The 17,339-nt window shown below is 40.2% G+C and overlaps 2 protein-coding genes across 12 annotated transcripts in view; both read left to right on the forward strand.

Annotated features, from left to right (window-relative positions):
• CAPRIN2 (caprin family member 2) overlaps positions 1-12,342 on the forward strand; it is a 41,512-nt gene extending 29,170 nt beyond the window's left edge. For 3 of the 10 annotated variants that reach the window (XM_020789052.3, XM_020789055.3, XM_072999906.2), the window contains 7 exons: positions 289-402; positions 871-1,023; positions 2,463-2,646; positions 3,078-3,263; positions 5,205-5,305; positions 5,916-5,979; positions 9,184-12,342. In XM_020789052.3, coding sequence (XP_020644711.3) covers positions 289-402; positions 871-1,023; positions 2,463-2,646; positions 3,078-3,263; positions 5,205-5,305; positions 5,916-5,979; positions 9,184-9,752 — 1,371 coding nt within the window. In that variant the 3' untranslated portion in view covers positions 9,753-12,342. Of the gene's footprint in view, positions 1-288; positions 403-870; positions 1,024-2,462; positions 2,647-3,077; positions 3,264-5,204; positions 5,306-5,915; positions 5,980-7,615; positions 7,860-9,183 lie in introns of those variants that run through there. The other 7 variants (XM_020789053.3, XM_078376275.1, XM_020789057.3 and 4 more) reach the window with 5 other exon arrangements.
• A 4,120-nt stretch (positions 12,343-16,462) lies between these two features.
• IPO8 (importin 8) overlaps positions 16,463-17,339 on the forward strand; it is a 46,279-nt gene continuing 45,402 nt past the window's right edge. For both annotated transcript variants that reach the window (XM_020789044.3, XM_020789045.3), the window contains exon 1: positions 16,463-16,691. In XM_020789044.3, coding sequence (XP_020644703.3) covers positions 16,608-16,691 — 84 coding nt within the window. In that variant the 5' untranslated portion in view covers positions 16,463-16,607. The remainder of the gene's footprint in view (positions 16,692-17,339) is intronic.

Genomic DNA, 17,339 nt, shown 5'->3' on the forward strand with positions numbered 1-17,339 from the left:
TCTGTTATTTGTTTGAAAATACAGTAACAGTTAATTAAGACAAAAATATATTATTTTGCCCATTGGTCAACAGGAAAAACACCATGTAAGGACAGAATGCTCTTGGTGTCCCTTTAGATCAATATTGAGATTTCGGGCATATGCCAGAGATGGCATACCATACTATAAGCTATTACTGGAACCTGCTCACATCATTATATTGTGGAAAGATATGTTTTGTCAAACCAACTTTTTGCAAGTCCTATTTAACATTTTTAATAGCTACTATTTTTCTGGTTATGTCTGCAGACTTCTGTTCCTCATTCTCAAGAGCCAGACAGTTTTAGTTCTCCGCCATCTCTCTATCAAGTAAACAAAGAGATTTCTGAGCCATTAATGCCTCAGAAAACTGAAATTGCTCAAGTAAGTTTAATGCCTTAAACCTAGAGGAAAGTTTTAACATCTTGATTTAAGATTCTGGTAGAAAATAGTATTTGTACAGTCTAATGGGAACTGGCCCAAAATGTTCTGAAAATTAAATGTTCACAACCACCAGAACAATTCATTCAGAGAGAAATAAACATTGTAGAGTATTATGTAGTTAAACATAAAAATAATAAAAGCAGGGTTTGTTACACAGGGAAATGTTTGTAGTAACATTTACAGAAATAAATATATAAAGAAAAATGCATCTAATTTAGACTTGTTTGATGTAGTTGGCTGAGGCGGATGGAAATTCTGAATGCCTAGCAAGATTTAAATTGTAAGCAGAAGCTATTCAATTCTTTCCTATGCCCAGCTCTTAGCTTGCAGAAACTGCTGATGTTTGACAGCAGATGATTTAAATTGCTTCCCTTCAAGATGACAGTAACATTGTTTTTTCCCTTCAAGGTTCCTACCTCCCTTTCAAGTGAATCACAGGCATCCTTGGCACCATCAAGAGCAACTATGTCACCAATACCCCAAGGGAAAGTTTTCCAGTCTCCTCCATCAAGTAACAGTACCGTTAGCATGAAAGCACCTCCCTTTCAGGCAATGCAAACAGTAAGTATATTACAGTGGGGTCTTGACTTACGAACGGCCCGAGTTACGAACATTTTGACTTACGAACTGCTCTAATAGGAAAATATTGACTTGACTTACGTACTTAGATTTGAGTTACGAACTGAAAAAAAACTGAAAAAAACCACGTGGGAGGCAGGGAAAGTGCAAAATTTGAATTTTCAGTTAACTGTTGGCCAGTGAAAAGGGTGCCTGTCTGCTTCCTCATTCCTCCCAGCGTTTAGAGAGTGGACTGGGAGACAGTCTTCGGACTGCCTGGTACTGTACTGCCTGGACTGTATTTTCCCTGCCTTCCCTGAACCTTTCTTGACCTAAGAAAAAAAGAAACAAAATATCCCCCTCTAGCGGTCAAAGGCGGAATAGCAGCTTCCCATTAGTTTCTATGGACGGAAAAGAGCAGATACGGATCAAATGGTTTTCAATGCATTCCTATGGGAAATGCAGATTTGACCTGAGAACTTTTTGACTTGAGAACCGCCTTCCAATACGGATTAAGTTCTCAAGTCAAGACCCCACTGTAGTTGTTGAGATAAAGAATTGGATAGGAGTGAAAAAAAGCTTATCTTTACACAAGGAGGTAAATAAAACATACCCTTGCAAATGGTAGTGTATTATACAGAACATGGAAGTGGCAGCAGAAGGTGTCTTCTAGAAAAAGCTTTTTCAGGTAAATGTGATTGTCATAGTTCTTCACATAAGAGTCTCTGAATGATCCCTCAGTTCTCTGCATTCAGGCATTTTAGCCCTTTTGTTGCATTGCTGCTTTGTTGTCTAGAGTAGAAATTCTGCATCTAAACCATAGTAGGTTAGGAATATGTGGTTAATGCAGTGGACTTCTAGGAAAGGTACAATTCTCTTCCTCTCATAGTAGAGTGGTGCCCCGCAGGACGATGTTAATTCGTTCCACGAAAATCGGTTTTGCGAAAACATCGTCTTGCGAAATGCGGTTTCCCATTGGAATGCATTGAAATCCATTTAATGCGTTCCAATGGGGAAAAATCATCGTTTTGCGAAAATCGCCGATAGGAAAACTGTTTTGCAAAGCGCAGATCAGCTGTCAAAATCTCTGTCTTGTGAAAACGGTCCCGAAAACACCCGTTTTGCGAGTTGTGGACCAAGCTGTCAAAATCGTCGTCTTGCAAAAAACGGTCCCGAAAAAAAAAACTGTCTTGCAAACATGGACCGAAACATCGTCCATTGAAAATCACCCATAGGAAACACCGTTGTGAGAAGCGCTATAGCAATTGCAAAAACTCATCATCTAGCTTTGTGAGGTAATCCTCTAGTGGGGCACCACTGTAAATAAAAAATGGCTAAAAATGCTGCACGCACACATGAGACGGGGCAGTGCTCTGCTTGTAGGCAAATGGAAGCTTTGCAACTCATAGACATGCTCTGCTTTGTTATGTATCCTGTTGCAGGTCTTCAAAGTCAATGCACCTTTGCCACCCCGTAGGGACCAGGATATCAAAGAGAATTCCTTGCATCCTACAGGATACAGTCAGAATTTTTCTACAGCAAGTACACAAACTCCACCCCAGTGCAAGCTTCAGTCTTCTCAAAATGTTGAACAAGCCACTTTTTCTCAAGACTCTCTGCCAAATGGTAAGAACCCCTGTGCAGAAATGGTGATTGGGGAAGCAGAGGTATATTTTAGTTGTTGTTATTTATCTAAGCCTTGCTTTTTGGATTGAGTGTGAGGAACAACACGCCCTCTATTGAAAAAAAATGCAACAATAAATCTGATGTTCTCTTTAGTGAAAGCTTAAACAGGATAACTGGCAGTAACAGAGGAGAGACTGAAACATGTTGGAAGCTAGTTTAAGTTAAATAAATTCTGATTCTGACTAATATTTGAGTGATGCATTATTTTATTTCAGCTGGTTGTCTTTTGTAATAGCTATGATTACACACAAACCTGTTCTTCTCAATGTTGGAAGCAAGCTCTTCCACTTAGTCCTTAAAATTTTAAGTTAACAGTTGAAAAGGAAAAAATCCAACTTTTATGGAGTAAAAAGTGTATCTCTCATCCTAAGCAGGTAATTACCAGGGTGAGGGAGCTGTTTCTGTAAACAACGGTAGCCTCACGTTTTATGCAGCACAGACAGCCACCTTTCCTAGATCACCTCAGCCTTTTGTCACAAGCCGTGGATCAGTCAGAGGTCCCCTGAGAGGTGCAAGATCAGTTACTAATTCCCATCGCTCTCCTGGTGTCTATAAAGGTATGTATAGAAATGCTTATCAGTAGATACAGCTTCATATAGATCTGGTCAGAAATACCTGCTAAGGTCCAGAAAAGTATGCTGAGAGAAGATAACAAAGCATACATTTTAATTTTTGTGTAATTAAAATTAAGTTGGCAAAAGATACAGATTTTAAAATATACATCAAGGCAATGTAACTATCATAACCAGTCTAAAAAGATGTGTTCTTACTTCCTTTTAAAAATAATTCAGGATAGAAAGAGATTGCAGTGTGGAAAGGTCCCACAGTCAAGGAGCCACACAGGAAAAGACCCTCTCCCACTTGCTTTGTTAGGCAGGCATCTACTACTTTATTTAGGCAATGTTACCAGTTCTATAAACTTATTTCACACCCTTGGTGTTGGATTTAATTACTTTAAACTACTAATAAACTGCTTCCCAACATTTTCTGTACAATGGAAGGTCTAGTAAAGAGCAGATATTTTCTTTGAGAAATTAATACCATAATAAATAGGGGCAGGGACGGCTAACTGGTGTGTCATAGGGCAGCCTTCATCTGCTGTTTTTGTTAAACATTAAATGGGTATGGAATAAGAATGTAACAGTTGTTGAAACAGAACAGTCTAACATTCTGTTCTGCATATAATGTGTTTCCTCTGTTTTGTGTAATGTACAAATATAACTGTTCATGGAAGAATGACTTCCATAATTGAAGTTCATGCTTCTAAATACACTAACATTATTATGGATTTCTGCTGTTCATGATATGGCAAAATGCATTTTTAGTATCCAGACGCCTTTCTAGAATTTATAGTGTGGTAATGTATAGTGTGTGATACATATTTTGTTACCTATAATTAGTTTATAATGTGACTCCTGAATGAATGTACTGTTCTTCTTTGTGGTCTCTGTGAATGCACACAAATGGCTTATTCTGCACCTGCGCTGAATGTCTTGGAAGATTGTAGAGCTTAAAGATACATGATTAGTGGGACATTCCCCGATGGACCCAAGAGTCCCCTGAGTTCCTTTTTTCTGCTGTGTCGTTTGTACGTACCTCCGGAAGAATTGAGCGATTTCATTGAACAATCAAATTCAATATTTCCTATTCCAATCAATACTTCAGATTTACCACTTTTACTTTCCAGTCATCTACAGTAATCAACATTCCCATTTGAGTTAGCTATTTTTCTCTATTCCCGTTTTGGCCTCCTGCCCCCCCGCCCCACAAACCGTTTTTCCACTCTGTTTTTTGCACTCTTTATGGCCTCACCAGGCCCATTTAAGTGGTGTGTTGTCTGCTCGAGCAAAATACCTCTGACAGACAGATGGACATGACTGTTGTTTATTTTCTTTGGGTGAGCAACATCCTACCCATTCCTGTGTGGCTTGCAAAAAACTTAAGAAGCCAGCACTTAAACTTAGATTCCAGAGGCTCAGGTCTCACTGGGTAACCTCTTTTTTTTCACTCTAGACATAATTTGAACATTTCTTACAAATGTTAAGGTTTTCAGGTAGTTCTGACTCTACAGAATGTGTTCAGACTGAAGTTTGATTTTTTTAATGAGGAGTTCCAAACTCTTTACACTACTTCAAATTGTGTACTTGTTACAAAGTATAAATTGCAGAGGTAATCTGATCAGAAATCTCCCTAGAATTAACATTTGAGCAAATGTTCTGATTATGTCACATTCTAGAATATTTGATTGTTTATACAGGAGAATAGGGAGAAACATTAAAATTGGTAATGGAAAAATGTCATGAGTCACAACATTATTTAAAAAGCATTACTTCCTAGCTTTAGTCATGTTCAGAAGTCTATCCCATGCTCTTTATGGAGTGACGCAGTGGGTGTTTTTCCAATAATTTGAGTGTTTGAAGGAACAAATTCATGTAGCTTTTTTTTTAAAAAAATCATGTTTAGTGGAATACAATGACTTTTCCTTTTTATTCCAATAGGTTTTGAAAACTACAGAGGATCGCCTTCAGTCCCTAATGGCTCCTATGGCCAGTTACAACTTTCTGGTAGAGAGTACCCTCCAGTGCAATATTCTCAGAGGGTAATAACTTTTCAAACTTGGTGTTGCATTTTGCTCAGAAGCCAAAAGCAAGCACTGGCTTGCACACAGTCACAATCGGCTTACACCACAAATCTCTGGTTTACACGGAAGACAGCATCGTATTGCCTCAGAAAAACCTAGTATAATAAATTCCATGAAATATCTCCACCTCATCTGTAAAAATGTTACTCATTGGAGCCTTATGTTCCTCAAATTTATTTAATTTATATAGGCATGGGATCATTTTTCTTACCAAGTCCCTAGTATAAGTACAGGCAGGACTTCTGGAGAAATTATATTAGTTTTTCTGGCTTCAAGAAATGTAATTACATACAAAGTTAAAGAAATTTGTCCAATGAGCTCCAGTGATATTAAAATTAAGGTTAGACATGTTTTAATGTACCTCTGCTTAGAATATTTTCTGCTGATTCTATGGGCAATAAATAAACTGGGCTGCAAGTTAAATACAGTTTGGATATCTCTCAGGCTGCAGCAGACTTGGCGTGAGAATAGCATTTTCATCACCCCACCTGACCTCATGCCCAAAGTTCATGTGGTAGAAATGTTACTTGTCCTTACTAAATGGGAACAAAAATGTTTGTTCTTTTAGGATGTGAATTACCAGCAGAACTATAAGAGAGGAGGCATTAATAGTGGTCGAGCCAATTCAAGAGGTAAGGTTGCTTCTGGTGTTGCTTAAAATACAGTGCTGGGTGTTCTTTAATTTTAAGTTACTACACATTTGGACTACATTCTGTAGTGACCATTTGTTCAAATATGATTTGACATCCATGCATTTTTTTTGGACTAAATATCCATCTCTTTGAATTGTAAACTTGGAGGCTTATTCAGAGGGAATCTGAGAGCTTCCCTGCCCCACACTGGCAAGAAAGAATTTATTTTTTTATGAGAAATACTGGTTTTGAAGCTAGTTTTGAAGGGTAGACTGAAGCTTAATCAGCTCAGAAAACGGTGTTTAAACCTACTTCAGAGTTACCATCTGAGCAGTGCTCCTCTCTAGTACTTTGGCTATTTAATCATATGAAGGATGTTCTCTTACTCAATTACATGATTGATTACAAACATCTCAGAGAGAAGAGGCCATAATTTGCAAGTTCATTAGGAAGTAATCTATGAATTATCTTCAAGGGAAAAGTCTGAAGCTGTAATTGGTCCCAGGATTCTACAGGGCATGGTTGCCACTTCAGTTGCCCACTCAGATAGAAATCCATTTTACTGAGGAGACTGAAATAGTGCAACTGCTGCTTTAATTGCCTGGTCAAGTGGGAGATTCCTATTATAGGAGGAGAGATATATATTGGAAAAGAACATTAGGAGCAGTGGCATCTTTTCTAGGACAATTGTAGAACCAGCGCTTGAGGAGAAAGCACAGCATGAAAGACTTTTCATGAATCTGGATAAGCATAGAGAATTGCATAGAATCTCATCTTAATTACAAGTACCTAATCAGGTTCCGCCCTCCCTCCTCAAAAATCCGAGAGAAAAGGCTGTTTTTGTTCACAGATCTGCACCTGAAGTCTTAAATTTGGATGTTTCCGACTTTACTTTTGGAATGGTTTCCCAAATTAGTGTATCATTTTATTTACCCTGAGATTTCTTAGGGTGATACATTCAGTGTTCACAGTGCAGTGCTCTTGAGTCTGCTCTTTGGGTCTTTGCTTATTCTTAATAAAAGTTAAGTTAAACTAATCTTTGGTTAATTTTAATGAGCTGAAGACACCAATTTAACCCATTTGCAAACTATTTTATTTTTTGGAAGGAATAAATCCCACACGCTTGTTGCCTTCAAAATAAATGGGAGTGATTCTAGTGTTTGAATCACATTCAGAATCTTAATATTTTGAATGCACAATACAATAGCTCATTTGGTTTGGCATAATATTAGAGGGGATTTTGTCTAATTAGAACTGAGGTTTCCTTACTAGGGGAATTGCCCATTACTGCCTATCCTGCTTTGTCTAGAAAGGTCCTTTCATGTCAGATGAAAATTTCTGTAACCATAAACGTAGAAAGCACCCTGTAATTACAGATCTAAAAACTGACTGTAGAAATCAAGACAACTGGGCAAAGTACATTTGAATGCTAGTAGTTTCAATTTTAATGAAATAGTTTTGAAGAAGCTACTGTAGTATAAGTTATGCATTAAGCAGGCATGATGAAAAGCCATTTAAAAACATGGTATATAAAGTTCATATAACAGGCATATGTTCAGACTACAGAAGTAATTGCAGTTTAGTTTTATCAACTTTTTCCAGCCTTAATTCAATCCTTAAAGTTTCTGTGTTTTAGGTTACAGGAAAGAAAACAGAGAGGAAGAGAGTTGTTCATCAGGTAGAGCTCAAGGTAGAACTCGTGGTAGAGAATACTTCAGAAGAAGGGAATTGAGGAAAACAGAGAGAAATGGAAAAGAACCAGACTGTCTCAAAGCAATCTCGTAGCTTCCAGAATGCATCAGTTCAGTTAGCATTAATCAAAAATACACTTGATTTTGGTAACTTGGTTTTCTACACTAAATAAAGAAGCATTTTTCAGATGTGTCCTGTCTTGGTACTAAGAACAGTGCACTTTAAAAGTGTATTCTCTATTCTCTGACATTAAAATGGTCATCTGAGCATTAATCTGAGCCAGCAGTAATCACTCCATATTCACTATCAAATCTGAGCACATTTTCACTGATGCCAAAAGGCCTTTCCCCCTTTGTTTGTTGGACTGAAACAGATTAACACAGCCTAGAATTTCCAGTAGTGCAATCATATGCATCTTAAAGTGTTCTACTGCTGCTTGCTTGCTTAATTACAAGTGACTTATGAAGCTTGTTTAGGATTGTAATTTGAGGTTGTTAGGTCTTTTCTTCCCTTATGGTAAGAAATAATGAAAATTCCATCTTCACCTGAAGAACGAGATATATATATGCAACTCTACGTAGAGTTGTAAAAACTCTAGCAGATGTCCAACCAGAACAAAGAACCTATAGCATGGTATTAACCCTTGCAACTCTACGTAGAGTTGTAAAAACTCTAGCAGATGTCCAACCAGAACAAATAACCTATAGCATGGTATTAACCCTTGCAAATGCACCTAAATATCTGCTACCCTTTCTGGTTCAAGATTCCTTGAATCATTTCAGTATTTCTCTCATTACCCAGAGTATACTGATTGCATATCATACATATATATTCATTGTTTAGAAACCCGTTCTACTTAAGTGCAAAACTGGATTTGCATAGTGGTGTTTGGTTTGGCCCTGGTGTCTTGTTTGTAAAATCTTCACATTTTACCACTGGGCTATAAAAATGTTGATTGGCTGGCCCCTAACAATCAGGAAGTCACTTTGCCTATCAAATCTGATTTTACCTTTTGAATTAGTGGAGAGGTTTTTAAAAATATTGGAGTATGGAAACCTGAATAAAGCCCAACCTCTATGGGGGAGACACCCAAGCCACCGGTTGAGCATATTGTTCAGGGGTGAAACTGGAATAATGCAGAGTTTGCCTTACAGCTTAAAAAATCCACCCAGTCATCTTGAAAGGTAAGTTTATCCTGAGCCAGAAAAAAAGGGCATATGAATTTGAAAGAACTAGAGGTATATATATTATATATATATAACTTGGGTCTGTGTAGAAAAAAGGCTTGTATGCCCCTTGTATAAAATTGAAAAACAAAGGTGGGCAATCTCTTTGTTAGATTACTAAAGTCTCAGAAATCGGGTTTTGAGTCATGCAGGATTTTTGTTTGGTCTTCAATTCATTTTAGAAGTATTTTAAACATAAAAGCTTTAAACTGAATCTGGAGAGTTCTAAAAAATGCTGATGTTTAAGATTATTTCAGAACTAACCATTGCTCATGATCTTCAACAGCAGCCTGGAGTGATTCTTCTCAGATGAGCAGCCCGGAGCGGGACAGTGAAGCCTTTAACAGTGGGGACTCTGGGCAGGGTGATTCCCGTAGCATCACTCCTGTTGATGTGCCAGTGACTAGCCAAGCAGCCACCATCCTACCTGTGCATGTGTATCCCCTCCCGCAGCAGATGAGAGTTGCTTTTTCTGCTGCTAGAACTTCTAACTTGGCTCCTGGAACTCTAGATCAACCTATTGTGTTTGATCTTCTCTTAAACAATCTTGGCGAAACCTTTGATATACAACTTGGTAGGTTTAATTGTCCTGTCAATGGCACCTATGTGTTTATATTCCATATGCTAAAGCTGGCTGTGAATGTTCCATTGTATGTGAACCTCATGAAAAATGAAGAGGTTCTAGTATCAGCATATGCCAATGATGGTGCTCCAGATCATGAGACTGCTAGTAACCATGCAGTCCTCCAACTTTTTCAAGGAGATCAGATTTGGCTGCGCCTTCATAGAGGAGCTATTTATGGAAGTAGTTGGAAATATTCTACCTTCTCAGGATATCTCCTATATCAAGACTGAATATTGTTTACAGAAAAGCAGCTCCAAATGTGTGTTGAAGAAAGGTGAAAGTGGGGGTCTAGTGTTGCACTGCATACTCACTACTTAAACACACAACTCTGAGATGAGGGTATGGTGATCTGTCTTACAAATAGGTGAAATTGGGTCAGCACTAATATGGCACTTTATCAGTTGTGATATAGCCTTGATGGTAAAGCTATGAATGTTGTTTGCACTTTTCTTGAACTGTAATTATCAACATAGTATGCTACTCCGAATTTGCCTCCAGCCTAGGCTATCCACAATGCCTTGTGCCTAAATAAAAAAATGAATATGCCTTAGTATCAGTGTGTGTACTGCTGGGATAAATGTGGTGTATATGATCTTTCCATATTGTTTATAGAGTAGAGTGCACATAGGCCCTGGTATATGAAAGGCCTCAGTTTCAATCCCAGAATTTTCCAACTAAAAGGAAGAATTGCAGATGTTAGATAATTTTGCCTGGAAGAGTGGAGAGTTGAAAATTAAAATTGATGGTTTTGATTTGGTACAATATAGCTGCAAACATTCATGTTTTTCATAATAAAAATCCCGTCTTCAGCATTCAAAGCAACATGTTTGAAATTACTTCTGAGGTCCCTGATACCACACTTCATAGTGTGCCTTTGTGAGGGAAAGTCTGCTGTACGTAGTGGAAAATAACACTTGTGTCAATTCTGTGATGCGTGGCTTTGTGTTCAGAGCTGCATAACTGTATCAAGCTTCCATTTCTGTTAAGCTCAAAGATTACTTGAACTTTTAAAATAATTATAGGTTGTCTGTTAAAAGACTACTTGCTATGGTAGTGACTACCCAGGCCTCATTTTTTAAAAAAGCCTGTTCCTTTGAGCCTCAAAGTGAACTGATCTTTCATCTTCATTTTGCTGAAATTTGCAGGGTGATTTCGTACTAGGTGTTACCATTGCTGTTAGGAAATGGGTGAGGTAGAATCAAGGTGTTCTATATGCAAGTTTTAAATCTTAATTTGTGAATATCAGCTGGTGAATTACAGAAGAGGAATTGCATTAAGCCATTATGAGACAACTCAATGTTTTGTCAAAGTTGCTATAATATTCAGTATATCCTTGAAATCTAATTTTCAGTGGCAGTTCATCTAGAATTCCAGATCACCTGAAAATGAGCAAACTACTAAACAAAATTAAGTTTCTTTTTCTTGTTTCCTTTTCTCTCCCCTCACAAACTAAAAAATTAAGGTAACACCTCAACTATCCATAGATTAGGCAGACTACGTTGTTAACCTTGGGCCTATAGATTTAATATTATAAACATGAATTATTTGCAAGGTTCTTCATGTCAGATGTGTAATGTACACATTCTTGGATTTTCCAGATGGGTAATAGTGTTAATCTATAGACAATAAGATACTGTGGCATCTTAACGATAGGTTTTGTGTGGCACAAGCTTTTATGAACTGTAGCCTACTTTTTTTTACTTCTCCCCATATTTGCACCCACATGCATCTGAAAGTGCATGTGGGGACTAGATTCAATGACAGGGACTGGATTCAGTGACCGATAGGGTCTCTTGCAGCTCTGCAGTTCTAAAATGAGGAAGAGGAGGAAGATGTGAGCTTTAGTCCACAAAAGTATTATGCCAAATGAAACTTGTTAATCTTTAAGATGCTGCAAGGCTCTTTATTCTTTAGTTTGTAATTGTGAATTGCAGGATTACCTCCTTAATGCAAACTGAATGATTTTGTATGTAAGGAATATATTCTTTTGGACAAAAATACCATTATTCTGGAGGCATCCTCATTTCCTATTCGAGCTTTACAGGATGATTAACATCGGGGGTGTTATTAAAAAATACGGTAAGCTTAGTAAGAATACTACCAATAATATGCTGTCACATCAGTTCCTTTCCAGGGTTTTTAGGTAAACACTCAGAACTGATTTACCATTCCCTTCTGGGGGCACCCTGGGACTATGCAGCTTGGCCATGGGTACATGGACTGGTTCTCCTCGGAGGCATAGTATGGAATTGAGTCCCAACAACTGGCTCCATAGCCAGATACCTAAATCACTGAGCTATCCAGCCAGCTTGGTAAGAATAATACTCTTACATCTCCCATCTCAGTGATGGATTTTCCCACCGACGTTTCTCTGACTCAGGTCAAGAGAAAGTAGAGGTTGAGGAACAATTCCATAGTTCTGTAGCTTTTGACTTTTTTATAGGAATATGCATCAGGAAAAAGGAGCATGCTCTTCAAAACTGGTATTTTGTCAGGAAAAAAAAGGCAGATATGAGCTTCAGTTTAAATGCTGCAATGGTCATGAACATAAATGGTTTAATTTAACATTTTGATGAGTTCCCTGTTTAGTTTGTCTAATTCTGTTGCTCACAAAATCTTTTACAATCAGAAAGGGCTTCTTTCTTCCATAAGACAGTTAAATTTGCTAAATTCTCCTAGTGCCTTAGCCCGTTTCCTCTTTTACTGAAAATGCAGTTAGCGTCATGAAGGATTGGCACAGACATTCTTACTGTGAATTCAAATGGTGTGGGAAAACCTCACCATGTAGAACCAAACCAATAAAAAACAATTTTAAACTTGTGTATTTGTGTTTTGTCATTCAGTTCGGGCAGATTTCTCCAATGTTCCCCTGATTACTTGACATGAAGTAGAAACTGATAACTCGTGCATTTGTGTGACCCACTGGAAACAATGATATAAGCCATACTAATCTCTCTAACAATATACTTTCGTAGATGGCTTACTGTGTGAGTCATTGTAAAATCTATTGTACTTATATATAATATCTTGCAACATGTTCCTGCTACAATGTACTGCATCTGCAGTGTGCAAATTCTCACCAGCTATTCATGGAATATTTGTATATTTCATAATACTGTATGCTTTATGATGTATGGAGTATTCCCCACCCAAAAAGCCTGTAAGCCCAGCATATGTCAGTGCTGCAGTGGTAGGACAGAGTGATTTACATGTCCAAGTACTACTTCAGTGCAGAAATATCTTGTTATATGAAAACACTCCAATGAGTAGCTGCATTTTATAGCAACAAGCTTCCTTCTTTGGCTGTATTGAAGATGGTACTACTTCAGGTCAGTCTAAGAATACTGCAAGTCATTTGTGTGTAGTCTTAGAAGTCACTTGGTTTATATTAGCCATATAATTATAAGTGGTTGTATAGAGCTTAATGACTGATGCTACTTAGTAACCTTATTCTATGCAAGATTTTGGTTTATACTCCTATCGTGCAAGTTCTTGGAGTGAAATCAACAATCCAGTATTCTCTCAGTTGTCACATTAGTAAGCTGATGTAGTATAGTCCTGGTTGTCTTGGCAGAGTTCTTGTGGGAGTTAGTGAGAAGAGGTATGATGCTTTTGAAGAACTTGCTTGCAATCCAGGAAAACTGATGCCAAATAAAACTGTAGCCTTAAGGCTGGACTCTTTGTTTTCATTAGATAACATATACTGACAAATGATTCTGACCAGTTAAACATATTTAATAATCTCTACACATAGCATCAGTCTGTGTCTTTGGCTTCCATTGTAGCTCATGCACATCCCACAAGCTTTTATGAAGAGAGTGAAGAAGCATTCTTCTAGAGAAGCCACATCTTTACAGTGCAGAGGAAAATCTGAGGCTAAATTGTAGATTATGCTTAAGATTAACTGATGGAAGCTTTTTTTCCTTATCTTTCATGTGAAAACTGCAACAGGCAAAACAACAAACATAAAAACAGCTGCTTTCTCCTTTTCTAGAATGGATTATGGTTGTGCAATTAAACTAGGAGTTGAACTTTGAGAAACAATCCATGCTTAGGTGACATTCCAAATTTTTTGTGCATAGGCAGAGCTGAGAGGTGGAACAAAGTACTTGACTGGCTGATTTTCAGGCTTTAAATACAAGCGAGTAAACTATCTCCTTCACAGGTTTTCTACAGATCTTTCTGAGAATTCTAGAAGTTTTGATCTTCTGTGGTGAGTGCGAGGTACTTCTACGTACGTTTTAAAGACAAGCTGTGATAAATTTCAGCATGCTAGCACCTACTAAAGCTGCTTATATTCTGATATAAGAACTAACACACCTGTGTATCTTTAGAGATGGGAGTATTCATATATGAATATGAATATCCCTGCAAAGGTGGCATTAACGAAGGTCCAGCCCAATGGGGCTGGATGGTCCACTCATTAATCGGACAAATGGCGCTGCAGCGCTATCCACTCGCCACTCCTTGACCTTGCAGCGAGGCTTGTCCTCCCACCTCCTGCCGGGAGTAGCGAGCAGATTGTGTGCTGCAGGGCCATTTGTAGAATTGTACCGTCCGTGTCTGTGGCAGATCAGTGAGTGGACCGTCTGGCCCCATGGGGCTGGACCCTCATTAACGCCACCTGTGCGAGGATATTCGTGTACGAATGCCCCATCTCTAATCTTGTTTACCAAAGCTTATTTTATAAAAGAAATCATACCTAATAGAGATGGGCACAAATCGAGTCGTGCTGCTTTGTACAAAGCATCCCATGTTAGCACTACAGGTGCTGTGCGTTTCCTCTCCCACCCCCCTGGCCACCTGGCCCACTCACACTCTTGTCACTTGCTGCCAGGGTCTTCCTGTGACAGCAGGCCAGTGCAGGCAGGAGCATGGACTGCTCTTCCCTGCCTCCTCTGGCAGACAGCCACTCAATGGCTGTGCAGGGAGAATCCTTATCTGAGTGGTCGGTTGCCAGAGGAGGCAGGGAAGGGCAGCCCAAGCTCCTATTTGCTCCAGCTTGGTGCCCCAGAAGGAGGACCTCAGTGGCTCATGATGGGAGTGTAAGTGGGCCAGCCAGCTGCGGGGAGGGAACACGTGGCACCACTTCCTATGAAGTGGCATGGTTCAATTTGTTCCCATTGCTAGTACCTAATGATTTTCCAATAAGAAATAATAGAAAAATAAAGGTTTAAAATTCAATATGCCCTTTTATAAATTATTGTAACTATATTGGTCCATGCTATCAAAACAAAAAACAAAAACTAAGCTTTGGAGGGCTTTCTTTTTAGCCTGGACATTGCATTAAACATTGTAAGACCAAAGTGTGTGTTCTGAATCATAGTAGAAAATATCTTTTAAAAAGCTAATGTGGGTACAGGGCCAGACAAGTATTCAGGAGAGCTAGGTTCAAATTCCAGTTCAAAACTCCAGAGGGAGGGAGGGAGAAATTACTTCTCAAACATCTCACATAACTTAAAAACTGTTGGGATCACCAGAAGTTGGAAATAATACCCGTACAGCGGTACCTCGACTTACAAACTTAATCTGTATTGGAACGGCGTTTGTACGTCGAAAAGTTTGTAAGTTGAGGCAAAGTTTTCCATAGGAATGCATTGAAAACCATTTAATCCATACCGGCTGTTTTTCGTTCTTAAGTCGCGGCGCTGTTAAATTGAAGCCGGTTAATCTGTACTTTACCACTAGGGGGAGAATTTTTTAATTTTTTTTCTTCTTTTGACCTAAGATGAACTTAGGTAAAAAAAGGGCAGGAAATGTGTTTTTTTGTTCGTAAGTCGAAGCTCCGCAAGTTGAAGCAACATTTTGCGAATGGAGCCGTTTGTAATTCAAAACGTTCACAAGTGGAGACATTCGTAAGTCGAGGTACCACTGTAGTAACAAAAAAAGTGGAATCCCAGAAATGTAGAAAGCACAATATTCACATTAGGCTGAACTATGTATGGCTCATGAGACTTGAGATTGGATGATCATAGAATAATTGAGTTGGAAGGGACCTATAAGACCATCCAGTCCAACTCCATACTCAATGCAAGAATCCAAGTCAAAGCAGATCTGACAGATGATTGTCAGTTTTCTCTTAGAATACCCTTCAGCATTGGAGCGCTCTCCTGAGGTCATTGGTTCCCTTGTCCTGCTGCTCTTAACAGTTGAGAAAAAAATTCTGTCGTTCATCCTAAATCCAGTTTCCTGTAACCTGAGCCCATTATCACATGCCCGGCCTTCTGGGATGATCGAGAACAGGTCTTGCCCCTCCTCTCTACTTTTTCAAGTACAGTACTTGAAAAGTTCTGCTATCACATATCCCCTCAGTGGCAGGGACTGATGCCAAGTTGGTTCTGCCTGCCCTCCCTAAGTTACAGCCCTTGCCATTTGCCCCACTCAGTCAAAAAACTTACATATACACACAGATTCCTCCAGAAATGAATAGCCACCTTATCAGGCTGCAGAAGCAGCCAATCTGGAGTTGGGGCGCCGGAATAACCCCAGTAGTAGTAGTAGTAGTAGTAGTAGTAGTAGTAGTAGTAGTAGTAGTAGTAGTAGTAGTAGTAATAATAATAATAATAATAATAATAATAATAATAATAATAATAATAATAATAATAATAATAATAATAATAATAATAATAATAATAATAATAATAATAATAATAATAATAATAGCAACAGTTATCTATCTTGAGCTGCACCAGGCTAACCTCTGATGAGCAGCCACTTCTTGCAGAATCAGCTTTCCTCTTCCCGCACCCCCACTGCCATCACAACCCCCGCAGGGGAGATTTCGAGGGCCCGCCTGCTCTCCAAAGCTCGGACGTGAGTGGTTCGCCCCCCCCCTTTTCTGCACACCAACATGTCCTCCCCCCCCCTCCCGGTCCGTGCCGCCTCGCGGAAGGAGGGGGCGTGGAGGACGCAAAGCAAGCTCTTCGCGACAGCCGCGCTGTCGTAAACCGGTGAATGGCTCCCGGGTGGCAAAGGGGGAGGCCGAGGCGAGGGCGGGTGTCTTGTGTCTGTGTGGCGCGGCGACCGGGGGAGGGGGGGAGTCCGCCGTTCCTGCCGCCGCCCTCCCGCCTTGCCGCTAAACGGAGATGGATCCCAACCGGATCATCCAGGCGCTCAAAGGCACCATCGACCCGAAGTTGCGCCTGGCGGCCGAGGATGAGCTCAACCAGGTGAGAGAGAGAGAAGGAGGGAGGGAGGGAGGGCGAGGGGCCTCTGGGCCGACCCTCCCCAAGCCGGGCTCCGCGGCTTCCCCTCACAGGGCCTCGGCTCCGAGGAAGGGGCTTTGTTCCCACCTCCGGGGGGGGCGCCTGGGCTCGCTCGCCCGCCCGCCCCTCAGCTGGCCTTTGCTCCCCCGACCCGCCCTGTGGAGCTCGACTTCTGCCTTGCTTTCCCCCTTGCTGGGCAGGCCAGTTTCGGTCTCTTGAGGGGAATCCTCTTCCCTCTCACGCAGAACACGCATCGGGGGGGGGGGCGTGTGTGTGTGTGAAGGGAGGCGAAGGGGTGGGGAACGCGGACCTCTCTGCCGTCCCACAGGCTGAGGGGTTTTGCAAACGACGGGCCCGCTCGGTCCGAAGAGCTCCTCGTTTCCGATCCCTGAGACCTGGATGCGACACCCTCAAAATCTGTTGCGTGTCCGGGTGGGGGGGGGGAGGAGGGGGCGGGCAGGATCCTGTCACGAGTTGTGGTGGCCGTAGCCCTCGCTTGCACTAGAACAAATAAAATCAGTCACACGGGGCTTTGAAGACTGAGTGTGATTATTGCTGTGTAAGCTTTGGGAAACGAGAATCTGCAAGAAATTTGAGGTCGCCAGTAAACCA

This window comes from Pogona vitticeps, chromosome 5 (genome assembly GCF_051106095.1).
Source record: "Pogona vitticeps strain Pit_001003342236 chromosome 5, PviZW2.1, whole genome shotgun sequence".
Taxonomy (NCBI): Eukaryota; Metazoa; Chordata; class Lepidosauria; order Squamata; family Agamidae; genus Pogona; species Pogona vitticeps.